At 40.5% G+C, this 17,118-nt stretch overlaps 1 protein-coding gene across 2 annotated transcripts in view; it reads right to left on the minus strand.

Moving 5' to 3' along the window:
- Nucleotides 1–1,631: 1,631 nt before the first annotated feature.
- The window catches only part of nrg2b (neuregulin 2b), a 47,134-nt gene continuing 31,647 nt past the window's right edge, over nucleotides 1,632–17,118 (minus strand). Inside the window, exons 6-12 of one of the 2 annotated variants that reach the window (XM_044040456.1) lie at nucleotides 14,662–14,685; nucleotides 12,076–12,178; nucleotides 11,164–11,293; nucleotides 9,327–9,454; nucleotides 7,653–7,868; nucleotides 5,623–5,806; nucleotides 1,632–3,686 (exon numbers count right to left, since the gene is read on the minus strand). In XM_044040456.1, the coding sequence (XP_043896391.1) occupies nucleotides 3,213–3,686; nucleotides 5,623–5,806; nucleotides 7,653–7,868; nucleotides 9,327–9,454; nucleotides 11,164–11,293; nucleotides 12,076–12,178; nucleotides 14,662–14,685 (1,259 nt within the window). In that variant the 3' untranslated portion in view covers nucleotides 1,632–3,212. The remainder of the gene's footprint in view (nucleotides 3,687–5,622; nucleotides 5,807–7,652; nucleotides 7,869–9,326; nucleotides 9,455–11,163; nucleotides 11,294–12,075; nucleotides 12,179–14,661; nucleotides 14,686–17,118) is intronic. The other variant, XM_044040457.1, reaches the window with a different exon arrangement.

Genomic DNA, 17,118 nt, shown 5'->3' on the forward strand with positions numbered 1-17,118 from the left:
GAAACAACACATGTTGCTGCTTTGTGTAGCTGACAACTCAATGTTGCGTCTCAGCAGTGCAGCCAATAAAAGTGACGGCAAAATCTAAAAAAGATGACAGGAGTGTGTCACAGTTGTAGGAATAAAGTTTTATTTTTCATATGAAGGGGTGGTTTTTGATTTTTCTTCTTTTACAAGTAGTATGTTTTTGATAAAACTTGCAAAAAATCTTCTAGCATATTCCAAGAATGATGGACATGAAGAAAAGGGGGGTTTATTGCTGAATGTTAAAATGAAGACACATTTTTATTTTATTTTTTCACCGAGTGGAAAAAAACGATTTGCTTGCTGCTTTTTCCATGCACCCAACTACCAGTACCACTAGGACATGCAGGGGGTGAGAGGAGAGGAGAGGAGAGGAGAGGAGAGGAGAGGAGAGGAGAGGAGAGGAGAGGAGAGGAGAGGAGAGGAGGAGGAGGAGGAGAGGAGAGGGAGAGGAGGAGAGGGAGAGGACAGGGAGAGGAGAGGAGAGGAGAGGAGAGGGAGAGAGGAGAGGACAGGAGAGGACAGGGAGGAGAGGAGAGGACAGGACAGGATCTGTAGGTAAAAAGACAAAGGCAAACGGCTTGACAAACACAAACATGAAGGGAGTGTGTGTGTGTGTGTGTGTGTGTGTGTGCAGGTGTGTCAGCAAGTGCTGTATATTATGTATATAATGTATGTGTGTGTGTATGAAAAGAGAAAGGGGGAGTGCAGGTTGAGGAGAGAGAGGGTGGGGGGTGTTAACATTTCAACTAGCTCTAGAAGCACACTACCCTCACTTGCAGTATTTCCACATTGCAAATCCCAGATTGATTACAGTGATAGTAAGACAAAACTAGCCAGACCTTTGGGTCAGGAACCCAAATAATGTTTTTATATACTTCTAGTATGATTCCCCTGAATCGGCGGGGCTCTGACATTTTTAAGATACTTTCTATATCTGTGATCCATGCATCATCTGTGTGAAAACAGAAAACAAACAAAAGCAAACCAACCAAAAGGACTCTATTGGAAATGAACAGGGACACAAATTGTATCTGACACAGTATTATTTTCCTCAGCGAGCTTGAAAAGGGTCTCTAAACCTGATGTACGTTTGAGGTGGAAGAGTTTCTGACATGCCTGCTGTTCGTGTGCTGTTCAGTGTACTCGTCTGGAGATGAGGCCTAAATCCATCTGCTAGTTGCTTCTGAAGACTGATATCAAAGTGAGAAAGACATAAAGGTGGGGGTGGGAGGGGGTCAAGTGATGTGAGGTGGAGGGGGCGGACGAAGAAAGACAAATAACAGATTATTCAGTCAATATGACCAAGCAAAAAAAAAAAGTTCAATCAATAAAGGTATAGGAATGCAAATCAAGGATGCAATAATCAGTATTATTATACGCCACCATTTGGCTGTGAGTGAAAGAAAAATTAGAATCAAACTCGCCCTCTAGTGGTGTGAACCTGCACGAAGCCACTCAAGAGATTTTCCCTATCCGAGCAGTGGCATCGCCAGTGGGGTGAAAAATTGTGGCAATTCAAGGGCCCCACAGCTGAAGACGGCCCAGAAAGTTTCCAGTAGAAAAATTATCTAGTTTAAAAAAAAAAGAAGGAAAGGGAGAAAAAAAAAAAAAAAGCAAGGGGGAACCCAGAGCGTTATTCTCCTCCTCAGGGGCCCCAGAATTCCTAGCTATGCCCCAGAATCAGAGCGAACAGATGTGGTCTTCAAGGTTTTCATTCATTATCATGGTGACCTACACACAGGTGCACACATGCCCACTTTAACACATGCACACAAACTATTAAAGTAAAAACTTGTTGTTTTTTTTTTGTTTTGTTTTGTTTTTTAATAAAGCAACTAAATTTCCCTTCTGATTCCAAGAGTTTTAACCCATGCTTCCTTCATCATGGCCACGAGTGAAAGCAACAAACCTGACGGACAGACAGGGGGGAGGAGTGAGGGGATGTGGATCTGGCCTGCGGACTGAACTGCAACTGAGATGACGTGCTCTCTCTGTTTTCAGTCTTTTGGCTGTGATGTGATGGGGAAGTCCTGAGACACAGTGCGGCTCTAAGCTGCTGGCATAGGAAACGGGCGGGCTGGGCAGTCCACAGGAGGCCAGAGTCAGGCTGGATTACAACTGGGTTGGTTAAGTTCGGTTTGGATTGGCAGCTCCCTGGCCAATGAAGGAGGTTCTTACAGTGCAATGGAGCTTCTGGCAGCGTGAGGTTTGGTGGGAGGAGCATGTCAGTCAAACAAGCGACCACACTCTCCAAGGTGAACCGTCACGCCAACTAAACAAGCCTTCATGAGTTGCACACACACGCACACACACACACACACACACGCACACACGCACACACAAAGACACACACACACGCACACACACAAAGCAAACACTACAATGTCATGGCAGCACCCTGAACACCTACAGAGGAATCTGGTGTCACTTTCCCTCACCAGCTTCCTAACACTCTTGTTTTCACAGAACAGAACAACAAATGACTGACAGGCAGCGAACAAGGACATAAATGACCGATGCATGTTCATCTGGAAAGATTCATCCAATAATCATCCGCGAAAAACTACCCTACACATCCGGTTGTGTCAGTGACTAGATGTCCCTGTGAAACGAGCGCGTCGCATGGATCATACTCATGTAAACAGACACCTTTTACACAGGAGGAATCAATATTGCATGATGACATAATCAGATTAAAGTTCAAAAGGAGGAAGATCCCAAATCAGAGAAAAAAACAAAGCAAAAGGAAGAAAGACTGTTGTTCTCTATATAAAAACGAGGAGTCTTTATAAGAAAGGCTACAAAAACTCAATGGGACCTCCGACTTCAGCATACAGCAAAAGGCACCACAATATTATTCTATTTATCTAACTTGTGAAAAAATTGGCACGTAATTCTCTTATTTTTTCATCTCTCATAATGCTGTAAATCAAAAAACTTTACATATAAATATTCCCCCCGTTATAAAAAAAGTCTTTGCTGTTAGCTAGTAGACAATTTTTGCTGAAATGAAAATAAATATTTCATTTGTTTAGAATATCTGTCTGTTATACAAAATAAAAATATTTCTCCTAGGTGCAGGTCTCTAGTCCAATGGTTGTGTGTACGAGGGAGGAGGGCGTGTGAGGTGGAAGGGTGGTGGGTGGCAGGGGTGTATGAGTGGGTGTCCGGGGGGGGGTTAAGTCTTAAAGGGGCATGTGGTCGGCCTTGAAGCGCTGCGACTGAGAGCTGCGGCTCTGCCCGTTGCTGCGTGTCCCTGGCCGACTCAGCCCGCGGTGAGTCCGTGTGTCCGTACCAGATGACGAACGGAAACCCGGCACCGTTAAAGGTGGGTCCACATTCATGTTCTGCATACTAAGGAAAGGTGTGCTCTCTCCTTGAGCGTCATCTTCCTCCTCCTCCTCTTCCTCTTCTGACTGGCTGAAGCTCTGCGAGCTGTAGTCCCGTAGGCCCACTGAACGCTGCGAGACGTGTCCGTTGAGGCGGTTGCGTCGTGGGCGCCGCCTACTCCGTATGGGTTCCCTTGATGAGGCGTACTCCTGTGTGGTCTCGTAGGCTTCTTCATCAGGGAGACGGTAGGGGCTGGACGGTAGGCTTCCTGTGCTCTCTGTCAGGTAGGGTCGTCGTGGACGACGAGGCTGTCTATATAAACTTCCATCCTGAAACAGGAAACAGAGCAGAGGGTTTGTTTCAAGTACAAGTAACAAGTAGCGATGAGCCAACCTGGTACTCGGTATCAGTATCAGTATCAATATGTCGTAAAAACAGATATGATGCGTACGCCGTAAGACCTGGGTCATACTTCAAACTTCTGTTTGTCTGCAGTGGTCAAACTCAAACACACTTCCAATATAAATCCACACGGACTGCACATGCTAGACCAGTTGGTGGCGCACTCTTGTTTCAGTCAAAAGAGACAACACAGAAGATGGTAACCATGTTTGAATGAATGTTTCACATGTCTCTGCCGATAAATGCATCGACACAAGATTGTATCAGATATAATACTCTATTAGGGTTGTCAAAGTTAACACGCTAATCTTTGCGATTAATACAGCCGAGGTTAACGAAAGTTTCTTTGCTGACCTCCAACATGAAAGCCCAGAATGATGCGCGTGAAACAGTCACTTGCCTGCAGTCAGTCAGATACTGTAGGAGAGACTGACATAGTAGCTGAAGATGGAGAGAAGCTTTTGTTCTCTCTCTCTCTCTCTCATGACAAATGTGAATGTCTTGAGTTTCTAAGGACATTCTCAGGTGGATTTTTTGTTGATGTGATGTTTACATGTTCTTGTTGCATGCAGGATGGCAGTCACCCATGTTGATGACCTGGTTGGCACGTGAGAGACCCAAGTCTCTTTGAAATCTATATATATATGTATATAATCTATATAGTTCTATATGTCGTTCTGTGTTTAAAAAGAAAGATACAATATAACAATGGTGTCTGAAATGCACACGGTCTGATTACTCATTCATTTAGTAATGAGAAGAAAAGAAATTAGTTAGTTAAATATATCTATTGACGGGTCTATAATCTAAAGATACAAATGCTGCGGTAACAATATTGGATATTAGTCATCCCTAATAACAGGTACTGTCTGTCTAAAGTCTGATATGTAGTAGCCAATTCCTCTATGTCACATAGCTTTGTTTTTTAAAGCAATTGAAAAATACATCAAAGTCACTGTACTGCTACTATAAATCCTCACTACAGCAGCAGAAAGTAGTCCTCAACAAAGACATACCCATGTTTGAATGACAGTAAAAAAAAAACATGACTGTGAAAAACAAATCTGCAGATCATCAGAAGTAATAGACAGCCTTGTTAGCAAAGACAAAAACATGTACAATAATCAGGTAGAAGCCGGTGTGTAAGCGGTTAATATAATGAGACGCAGCTGAGCGACAGGTACACGCTGAGAATCAAAGAGAAGTGATCCGTCTCATCCATCGCACTCGCAGTTTGACCTACTTTCAACAAGAAGGTGTTAGAGACTTTCACAATCCACAAAAAAGTACAATACAATACATTTTTAGTACCAGGTGCAATTAAATTGTTTTTATGAATTACTTAACTGTATTTTAAGGTAAAGGACATAACTTTTTGTCCGCCAACGTAAAGAATTCACAGTAATGACCAAATTACTTTAACCAATCAAATTGCAATAGGATTCACTCTTGAAACTTTTGGAGGACACTTCATTTTATGTCTTCAGCCAAACCTACAGGAACTGTCTTGCGTTACTAGCTGTATTTCCTCCTTGGCGCCGTCAGCCTTGAGGCAAAATGATCACATCCTGTGTGCAGTGCAGGAATGTTGTCAGACAACAACGCTTCCAAATACCACCATGCTCAGAAATACAGACAGAAGAGATAACGCACTGCATTATTATTAATTCTTATTATGAATTGCTTTGTATGTCTTCTTCTTATGTGGAACCAAAGTGATTACATGTGTGATAACTCCAAGTGCAAAAATTACAATTAAATAAATGTATATTGCGATATACATTGTTATTGAATTATTAACTCTCTAACGTGATCAGCCTTGGCTTTACCTGACAGCATGGAGTATATTTTTTGCCAAAATACCTCAGGGCATTGTAGCAGTGGCTGGTCGTCATCTCTGTGGTAGGCAGCAGCAGCAGGAGGGAGGGAGAGGGCGTGGCTTGTGTTGGGCGAGGTGATCTGGAAAGTGGGCACCTGGGGCGGCAACAGGGGGTAGTGAAATTCCACTGGAGACAGACGTGCAGGCGTGGTCAGCGCTGACACATACCTGGACAGAAGGAGTGACAACAGATCATTACAGCATCACGACAGAGTACCACAAAGATGGCACAGACTCATTTATACATCTATACAACACACACACACACACACACACACACACTGTAAATAAAAATGGATGTGTTCTCCATTGACCACTCAAAGCTGCTTTCGGCTAAAGTTTTGCCATTCAATCATTCACACACATTCACTCACACTTTAATACAGCGCATCTATGTGCAGCGCATTTTCACTCATCTTTCATACCCATTCACACGCTCAGGAGCAGCATGGGGGCTAAGTGTCCTGCACAAGGACACATCGGCATGTAGACTAGTGCAGCCAGGAACCAAACCCACAACTTTCGAGTTTAAATTAATCGTGCAATCGTGCAATTGAATTCTTGCCTTACTATAAATCTGTTTTAAGATTGTATTGCTGTTTTTTATACTTAATTCAAATGTTTAGTCTAAGTTTATATTTAAACATAGGTTTATATTTTAGTCTGTACATTTAGCTTAAATTTTATTCTAGTTTTTTTTTATTACATTTTTCTGATACTGTTTTTTTTAATCGTTTATACAAGTATATATTTTTCTTCTTTTTCTTGTCATCCTGTGCCTACAGTCTTACATTTCCTGTGTGTTTGCCAGTGATCATCGCGTCAATAGAAATTTTTTGTATATGAATATAATGAAATCAGGGGGATATAAAGACAGGGGATAGAAACCACTTCTTTGATTTGATTGACACTGTTTCTGACACTGAGTCCCATCCATCTGTTCTTAAAACCCAGCATGCTCTGGACAAGAGGAGGCATACACCCTCCAGGCAAAGCACTGAGATGCAATGAGGAAACATCCACACTTCAGGTGAGTTTAGTGTTTCCAGTTCACCACACTTGCAGGTCTTCAGAAAGCATGCAAATACCTGAAAGACAATGCAGCCAACTGGCCAAATGGTCACTTGCAGAAGCTCTACACTTAATAATTACAAACTCTTTCAAAAGTTATTAAATGTCGAAAAATGAACAGTGGACAATGGACATTGTACTCAGATCGTTCAAGAGCTCAGATTTTTGATTCCTCACCTGTTAGGTCCACTGATTTATTTGTACTGAACTACTATTTTCAAATGCAACCAATAACATGAGTAGTCAACAATAGATAACAACTACTACCCCGTAAATGTCTTGACTTGACCACTCCCTCACCTGCATGAGAGACTGCAGAGAGTGGGTATTAATTAATGCACCTAAAATTGTATATACACAGATCAAATATACTACATACCCTGTGTGTTTTGCTCAAATTAGAATATAAATAAAAAAGATTCCACAGCTAATACATTAATATTGTATAAACAATTATTTTCCAATACAGCTGACCATTACTGTTCCTGCTCTCGACTCGTTCTGGTCCCTAAAAGACTTGGTTATGGTTTGTGTGGTCTTGACTACAACAGTAGTAAAGCCTGTTTCCATGAGAGAGTTGTAGGAAAAGACTGAAGGACTACATCAGGAAGAGAAAGAGAAGTGTGAACACCACAGTTATTTACAGCTGTGAAAAATAAATAAATGACTCTTGAACAACTGAATCCAGAATGAAACACAGAGAGTGGATTTTTACTTTTACAGACAAAATTCTAAATATCAATAAAAATATTGAAGGGCTGTATTTCATTATCTCCTCACATTCAGGTTAGTAGAGTTGGATTTATATCTAGACAGTGAATTACTTTGTTGAAAACGTCATAAGGACTTGCTGCCACTTGGGGTCGCCAAAGAGCATGTGAGCACAAAATGTTGAAAAAGGCAATGGTTTCTCATGACACACATACCATCACCCCTCACCTACCTGTCGCTGTGAGGTGAGTCTCTTAAAGAATCATAAGAATCCCCGTACTGCATCCCTGGCCCAGACGTGTCCGTACAGCCCCAGTGGGCCGCCCTCCGTGCCATGCATGCTGGGCTGCTACACTTACTGGTTCCCACAGAGCTGGACAGCCCACCTGACTGGCAGTCTGAGTTCATGCTCTCTGTTCGCTCCATGCTCCATGTCTGCTCCTCGTGTCTGCAGATGTGCGCGTTTAGACAAGAATTTCAAAAGGTTACAAAAGCAGTGAAGATGGAGGAGGATACTGCGGAACATTAAGACCAGGCACAGAAACAAACAAAAACAACAAAAACAATGACATGACATTGATATCAAACAGACATAAACACATAGTATGTAATTTCAGTCAATCAATATAATAACAAAAAACCTTGTTTGCAGACATGGGGAATTATCTGTTTCTGAAAGCTCTCATGTTTTACAGGAAGAGCTTTGACGGCAGAACACGCAGCAAAAGGGCAATGAATAGTCATGACCCATTAGTGATCAATATACACAATAAAATGAAAACAAAAGACAACACATTTTCCTTCCTCACTCTCCCAAAAAGTTATAGCAGGGACAGTAAAGCAAGCAAGGACATTAAAAGGTGACAAAATGGTGTTCCCTTAAATAGAAATAAGTTTTTTCTATGGATTTAAAGAGTGTTGGAAAATGTTTTTAACAGTAGTCTTGTTGTCTTTAGACATTGTAATTAGGGATGCACGATATTATCAGAACAACCATAAGACGATTGACTGCAACATAAGGCTAAATAGGCTGCAACCTCCTTGACTTCTATGCTGGTGTCCTCTGCAACTATTTTGAGTAAGCAAAATATTATGTTAATTTCACTACAGGAGAGACTAAATGACCTCTGCAGTTGGCGCAGGGAAAATCACGCATATATCGGTTATCGGCCCAAACACTCCCGATATAACGGCATATCGGACATCGGCAAAAAGTCCTATATCATGCATCCAGAAATGTTACATATTTAATGTGATAAAGAAACACAGGGTCATATGATTCATGAAACATAACAACCAGCTGGGCAGCTCTACTCAAACTGACACTAAAGCAGTCAAAGTAAAGTTAAAGCTGATTTGTACAGCACATTTACACTGAACCATATTGACTTTTTGATTTGATTTGTGAATTTTTTTGTGAAGTGTACCACAACAGCATCATCAATGTCAGTTAATTCAACTTCTGTGGGCAGAAAGGTGGAATCCCCCCACCCCCACTATGATCAGGGTTTATAGCAACAGCAGTGGGAGTGCCTGTCGCTTCAGGAGCTCATCTTTCCATGTTTTGTAAAGTTACTGTTATGCCCTCTTGTGGCAAAGTTGTGTACGCCTCCTTAAAAGTCTTACCTGTCTTGCAGAGGTGAATTCCCACTGATTTCAGACATTGTCCCACCATGACCATATTAATAATAAAACTTGTGGAATTACGAGTCATTCTATATCAATTCAAAACAACTACAACAAGACAAAGGACCAGTATTTCAAAACTCACATCTCATTCTGCCCCTTAGCCCTTTTTTCCCACCACCAAAATACTAGGGATATTAAATCAAAATGGCGCTTGTAAGATAAATATGGATTACAGTACATGTACACATGCTTGTTTTGATGTGCATGTCGGTTTTACCTCGATGCGTGTGAGGCAGTGGTAGAGTGGTGGGAGCGGGTCGACATTCGGCTGCCTGCGTAGTTGCCGGCGCCCTCAGCCCCGTGGCTGACCACACACTCTGTCGTGGGGACTCTCTCAGAGACGTACTGCAATCAGCACATAGAAAAAAACACAAGTGACATCTGCCCTTTAAAAGATTCCTATGTGTTTAAAGGAGTAGTTACTGTACTGTACTGAAACATTATCAACACTGACTTTGTGGCGTGGTGCTAAATGCCACCCAATCATGCAAACCAATGTAATTGTTGCACCAAATTTAGGAAGACCACTTTTGGGCAATCAGCATCCAAGCAACTGGAAAATGGAAATCAATCCCACTCCATATTAGAGACTGTGCAACCTTTAACAGTTTTAATAATTTTTTAAAAATTGTTTTCATTATTTATTATTATAAATTTAATATGAATACACATATATATCTGTAATGTTGTTGTTGCTGTTGTTGTCTTGTTGCTGATATTGTCTGTAATGTTTAGTATGTGTTTTACTGTCTTTTAACTCCCTGCCCAGGGACCACAGATGCACATTTGCTATTCAGCTAACTCTGGTATAGACCTGGTTCTGTAAATGGTCCCTGTCAACTAAACATGTCATGGGAACACAGGAGCTGCTGGTCTACTGCTGCCTCATTTAGTGAGTTTCACAAACTGAGGTAAAACTGAACAAAGAATATCACACAGCAAAATCACAGGATAATATATTTAAACTTCTGCAATGGGTGAACACTTCCTGTGTGCTGTGATGTAATATCATTCTCAAAGAACTTCATGAGGGGAGAAAAAGCAGTTGTATATTATATTCTTAAGATATTATAGACTGTAGGATTAGATTTTTACCAGGTGAGCCTTCTGTTACGCGGCTAGAATCTGCAGCCATGTTATCAGAGAAGAGCGAGTGTCTGCCGTTCTGTGGTGCACACGTTGGCATGTGCTGATAATGTAGCCTATCAATAGCAATTATTTCATCATGTCTGTCTCCTAACTGTGGACATTATGCTGACTCATGGCTATTATGTCTCACACAGGATGGTAGGTTTTTTCTGCCTTCTCTGTAACATCTGTCAGCGTAGTACCGCCATAGTTCCAACTCTTTTATTTACACAAAACTGCTCTTAGGGCTAATAGAGCTTTCTTGGTGGAGTTAAATCAAAGTGACAAAGCTGAAGACAGCCCATCAGTATCCCTACCTAAGGACACATGAACCAGCTGAGTCTTCCTGTCGTTTGTTTGGATTAAATTTACATCTAGTTTTGCTGTCTTCTACTTCTGTCTCTGCCTCAGCATTCATGAAAGTACAGTGCACAGTAAATTCATTTTAGATTTGTAATTTTAAATATAGTAGTGCATTATTTCATAATCAAACAGTGTACATGTTAAACTATTTCATGATGGGGTCCCTAGAGTATTTTTTATTTTGTAGGTGGTCTTTGGCTCAGAAGACATTAAGAATAGTTTGAGCTGGCTAAAAGATAATAGTAAATTATTTGCTACTGTTTTATTGTTAATGGTCGTTACCAGAGGCTAAAACTAAATTCTCACACAGTCTCTAAAATCTCTATGATACAGCTTAGAAACTGCCCCAAATCTGGCACCAACTTAATATAAAATAGGTTGATAATTGATAACATTATTCCTGTTCCTTGATAGTATAAACAAATAACAAGAGCATTTATGCCTCTGTGTATGTTTCCCCTAACCATGAAGTTACAATGTGATAAATTCAACAAGACTTTCCTTCCATTTAATCACTTCAGACAATCAGACAAAACCTACAGATTATCTTTGTTTGGACTTACGTCATGCATGGGGATCTCCTCAGGACCAGGCCCGGGATGGTTGGGCCCATTGGGCAGCATACGGTTGGGTTGCTCCACATACTGATTCTGGTTCTGGTGTAGGTGACTCTGCATCTTCTTCCTCTGCTTTCTGTATGGATGATAGTGATGAAGGAACAATAAGTGACCTGAAAATGATCAATCTACAGAATGACATTGCTTTTCTTTTTTCTCTCCTTACTGCTCACCTTTCATCTTTCATTACAGACACTTCCACTACAGAGTACACACAATCAGCACACTAAGTGAATATCTTTATAAAACCATGTATGTGGCATTTGTATTAGTATTTTTGGATGCAGGTCAAACAAAAACAATCATACTTCATACAACCGAATAATTAACTTTGAAATAAGAGTTCTAAATAACACTCAAGTACAATTTTTAGGTACTTTGAGTGTTTTCAACAAATGCTACTTGTACTCCAAACATTTGCAGGAGGAAAATATTGTATTTATCTCCACCGTTTTTTCTTCTAATCTTTCTAAGCTTCTCAGCATTTCAGTTACCTTAAAAAAACAAAGGCAATGATTTAAATAGAACAGAACTCTGTTTCTTCTTTCTTCCAACAAAAAGCATATAACACCGCTCCAGGTTTTTCTTGGAAACCAATACAGTAAATTATGAGTATTTCAAATATTGGTTGAACATGTTTCACAAAACTATTGTAGTAAAAAGGAGGGAACTAATAATAATTACTTAGAGCAAGGACTTTTCCTTTGGAAAAATTTGGATTACTGTAATGGCACCTTTACTTAAAGATGCGGACAGGTCTTCTCTCACCACTTTAATACATGAGAATGTATCTTATATTAGATTATTCTGAAGATTTTGAGCCTTTTTATGACTTACGTTTACTTTAAAGACACATACTTGGTTTTGCAGTAGGCCACCACACAAACGATGCCAACCACCAACAACGCCACACAGATGCCTGTGATCGTCAGCACCCGCCGCTGGTAGAGCTCCTCAGCCTCTGTGGATGGAGACACATACACACACACGTGCAAACACACATCCACGTCCACACACGCAATCACGTAAAGCAGACACACAGACAAAATAAATAAACACATACATAAAAACAGCATGAGTGTTTCTCCATTGACAGTGACTACAGAAACAGTTATCTCACTATCATCTGCTGCCATCCCATTCCCTGTGCTGCCTCTAACTGTTCTTGCTCTGTTATGTCACATTTCTGTCAGATTTAACTATACTACAGTCATACAGTGCTACTATGTCACAGGTGCAATTCTACAAACTCATATAAGTATATTATGATGAGTAGAGATGTAAACCTACATCCTGACATAGACTTCCTGCTGTCCCTATACCAGTGATTTTACAATGGGCATGGGGATGTGATGCTACAGATGGCTGTGGCTGGGATCTGAATGCATCATGCCAATATGGATGAAAACAAAGACAGGTCACTCACATGAAAAAACGAAAAGGAAGGTTTTTGTTGTTTTAAGTATTACCGCCACAGTGGCCTGGGGCTGAGGTAAAAGTTTGATATTCACAGAACTTGAAGAGAAATGCAGGAAAGTCTGGATTTATTTCGTCATTAGTCAAAATGAAATGTAGATATCTATATTTTTGATATAAATATGATCGTGCAGATCCTGGTTTTGGCAAGTTATCAAGTTCAAATTTTCACAAAAATCAATACGGGTGATATTGTGCACCCTATGGCACCATTTGTTTTCAATGAAATAACAACATAACACTAGTCTGTTTTGCTGTGTTCTCTGGTTAAACATGTTCAGGTTAAGCATCACCTCTAATCACAACAAGCATTTCTGACATCGTACATCCACTCGGCTAAAGTTAGAATCACACCCCATAGTGATGTCACTGTGTCCTGGAGTGCACCTATACGTGCCTAGGAGTAGCATCACCAGCTATCAGCCAGCTATTCAATTTTTATTTATTAATTTAGTTGTTTTAGCCCTTTAACCAAAATCTGAGTTGTTTATGTGCAAAAACGTAACCATCATCAAAGACGATGTATGTTCTTCCATGTACAGTTATTGAACTAAACTACTGTATATTCACACCATGAAATTATTTTTTGCTAATGTCATCTTTTATGCAGTGAGGACTGGGTTTAAATTCAAACACATTAACTGCAGTAAACTAAGTTCTAATGGAGTTGTGGTTAACTCAGATTTTGGGGCCCACTGTGGCGTAACACTGTGTCGGAATGGCAAGCCCATGACACAATGACAGAGGAAGCAACAGACAGAACGAAACACGAGGGGAAGAGGGGAGAATAAAAGGAAGAAAAGCAAAATGGTGAGGAAGGAGGAGCAGAAAAAGGAAAAGAGGGAGCGGAGGGGGAAAAGGTGTAGAGAAAAAGGGAGCAGGGGCGTGTCCAGAAGGAAAGTCCAGGGAGAAGGGGACCCTTACCAATCAAAGCCTGACTTTGTCCCTTTATAAACAAAAACTGGAATACCTCGTTTTTTGTACCTTCACTTCCAGTATTCCTTTTAGTTTGGACAAACATTGAAGCTACCCACTAGTGAACAAATGGAAACTTAACTTATCATCAATCTGTGGATCCTATAAGGTTTAAAACAATGAAAAGAGAAAAATATATTTATCTGTTTGTTTTGTTAACAGATTGACAGTTTGGCTAAATCAAACACTGTCCCCTTTACCTAATTCATCACCTCACCTTTCCCCCTTTACTCTCCCTAAATATGCTCTAGACACGCCACTGAAAGAGCGGAAGGGGGCTGATGGGGGGTGTATAAATAAAGGGCCTCTTTCGGGATTGACAAGCCTACGAGAGCTTTGGCCCGGCATTGTGTGTGTGTCACAGGCTACTGATACAGAAAGGCAAAGGGAAATGGGAAGGAGAGCTCGCTGGCACAGAGGAGCCACCAGTAATCATGATATAGGACAGACAAGCTCTCCACTCTGACACTGAGTCAATCATGGACAGAGTAATATGGACAGACTACTGAATGTGGTCAGGCCTTTTGCTGACTTTTGGCAAAGCGTTGCAAAAATACTCGCAGCTTGCATGTTTGTATTCGACAGGCTGCTGAAGCCAATGTGCACGTTGCCAAAGCTCGGAGCCAGAAACCTGTTTTCATTAATGATGTGAAATATTCTTTGACTTAAAGACAAAGGAAGGTAACTTGCTCTGTGTTCAAATGAACACAACTTTTAATTGTATGAATTCACCTCTGCAATTTGTTCCAATGATGGTTATTTGTCACTTTTCAGTGTGTGTTTTTCAGAATTTGACAGACTATAAGAAGAGTGCATAAAGAGAGGGGAGGTTACATGTCTTAACACCAGGTTAGTGGGCAGGAGAAAAAGAGGGACAGGTTGAAAGAGACCTCGTTGTTGGTTTTAGAAAGGAGATGGCACAATAATGTGTGACTGTGAGAGGATCTTGGCAAACCCTTTAAGCACAGCAAAATGAATAATAATGTTGCATACCCTTAAATTCAATTCTGAGAATCTCTGCCAGCACAGAAAGTAGTCATGGTAAAAGGAAAGAGACAGATAGGGTCAGGTGTAATGTCCACTTTGGAGCAGTTACTTTCATGTCCTGCATACGGCTGAACCAGGATATAAGTTAATCAGTGCTGTCAGTCATAGTGATTGACATGTGTACTGTCCAGTAACAGACAGACAATTCAGACAGCCTCAGCTCTGTGACCCCCAGAAATGACAGGAAACAAAAACTTAAATCAAACAAAATCAAAAGCGAAGGGAGAAAATGAACCAAAGACAGAAGGAAAGAGAAGCGAGCAGGCAGGAAAAGCATGCAGAGACAGAGACAGACGGACAAAGACAGCAAGACAAAAAGCCACATCACTTACTGCTATATTTACTAGACCTCATTTCTGTAGTAAACAACATTGGACAGAAATACAAAAATAAAAAATCAAGACAAAAGGAAGGAAAAAAAAAACAAGACAACAAAAGATAAAAAGCAGTGAGTTACTTTCCAACATAAAAACACAGTATAGTCGATGAGGCTGGCACAGCAAATGGGGGTGGGTGCTGTAACTCGTTTGACTAATGGCAGTTGTGTGCCTTTATATTGATTACAGCATACCTCTTCTATAGCACTTTTCCCACTACTGCTGCATAGAGCTATTATAACCTTTCATATGATTTACAGAGAAATCATCTCAGCATTCCCAATTTCCATGTCTTTGCATGCATTACTGGCTGTAACGAGCGGGAAAGTCAGCCAATCTCCTGTCCACGCTAAACCTCCCATGCTCTACGGCTCTGACAGCGCTTTGTGTCTGTATCACGAGAAAAGCAAGCAGTGACAAATCGATACAGATTCAGAGCGAAAGAAGATGTCCCTCCGACTGACTAAAAGAGCATCATAATGCAAAATAAAAGCACAACGTCAAACAGACAGATTTCAGCATGTAGACAAGGCAGGATGGTGGGGTCAAAAATAAAGTATACATACAAGTGTGTGATCTAAAGACATAAAACATGTCATTGGTTTTCATTTGACATTGATCAGTGTGGAATCTTCCACAGGAGACAAACAGCAAAACAAGAAACATGGCATAAAGCAGTAATGTTTAAGTCATGAACACATTTTAGGTCATCACAGCATCATTTCCTGTCCTCTGTTTCATCTGCATGTGATCACGTGGACAACGACCTGAATGTGTTCTTCTCAACAGACAGTGCTTCACATTACAGCCGATGTTTCAGTGTCACTGCCCATGTGATCACAGCAGAAATACAAAATACGCTCCCTCTGTATCACTATGATTTAAAGGAATAGTCTGACATTTTGAGAATTCTTCATAGGAGTTAGTTTGTCTAGCTTAGCATAAAGGAAGGCAACATGGCTCTGAGAGATAGATAGCGTGATAGATAGATAGATAGACAGACAGATAGAGAGAGAGAGAGAGAGAGCGAAGCATCAACATACCAGCACTACTTGTTGCCTGGCAACCTGACGACGATAACAAGAAATCCAGGAAATGGTTCAGCCCATAACCCACAGTAAAATCACAACTTGAAGTTTTTACATGAAACTAAAGGTAGGTCATGTTACGCTGCAATTTCTTTTTTTAGAAGTGCTGGTACGTTGCTTCGTTTGTACAGAGCCAGACTGTTTGTTTTCTCGTTTTTTCTCATCACTACACTATCAAAACTGGATTTTGTGATGTGTATTCCATATAAAATGTTGAACTAGTCCTTTAATTCAATCACACAGTGATAAGGAGCATAATGTGTGACATGTCATTTTTGAACATATTAGCGGTCAATCCTGAATAATTTCAAGCAGCATTTAGCTACATGCCACAGTGAGAGGAGTTGTCAGATGATCCATGGATGCTCAGAGTGAAAATCATTTTTGTGTGGGTTTTACTGCGATCTCTGGATTCAGCACAGATTACACTGATAGGATATCAATAAATACAACATCTGGTTCTCAGATGCATAACCATGAATACTGCTTTCATACGTCATCCTAAAGACTTGAAATGTACTGTAAATCTTAAGCTTATTCACTTGCAACAGTATTTGGATTTTGGAAACAGTGTGGTTTAGTGATGACTGGCATATGTTCAAAGTTACATTTAAAGCCTTCACTTGTCACTCCTGCTCTGACTCCAAAAAGTAAAATCAATACAATATTTTGTTTCTCTTTGTTTACGAAGGGTGCACAATAAAGATTTACAACCTCAGACTACAGTTTCTATCCACATCGTTTTTACTGTTGGAAAAGGAAGCAACACCAATGGACCATCTACAAATAAAAGCAAATAACTTAAACCTCCTGTAATGTGTATTGTGTGACTACTCTGTCTCCCCCGTTTCCTTTTGTGTAGTTCTCTGGGTCAAGCAAGAAGTATTTTTGCATGTCATTTAAATCCTAAAAATACTGAACAGAAAATAACCGTACTT

The sequence above is a fragment of the Solea senegalensis genome, linkage group LG12 (genome assembly GCF_019176455.1).
Source record: "Solea senegalensis isolate Sse05_10M linkage group LG12, IFAPA_SoseM_1, whole genome shotgun sequence".
Classification (NCBI taxonomy): domain Eukaryota; kingdom Metazoa; phylum Chordata; class Actinopteri; order Pleuronectiformes; family Soleidae; genus Solea; species Solea senegalensis.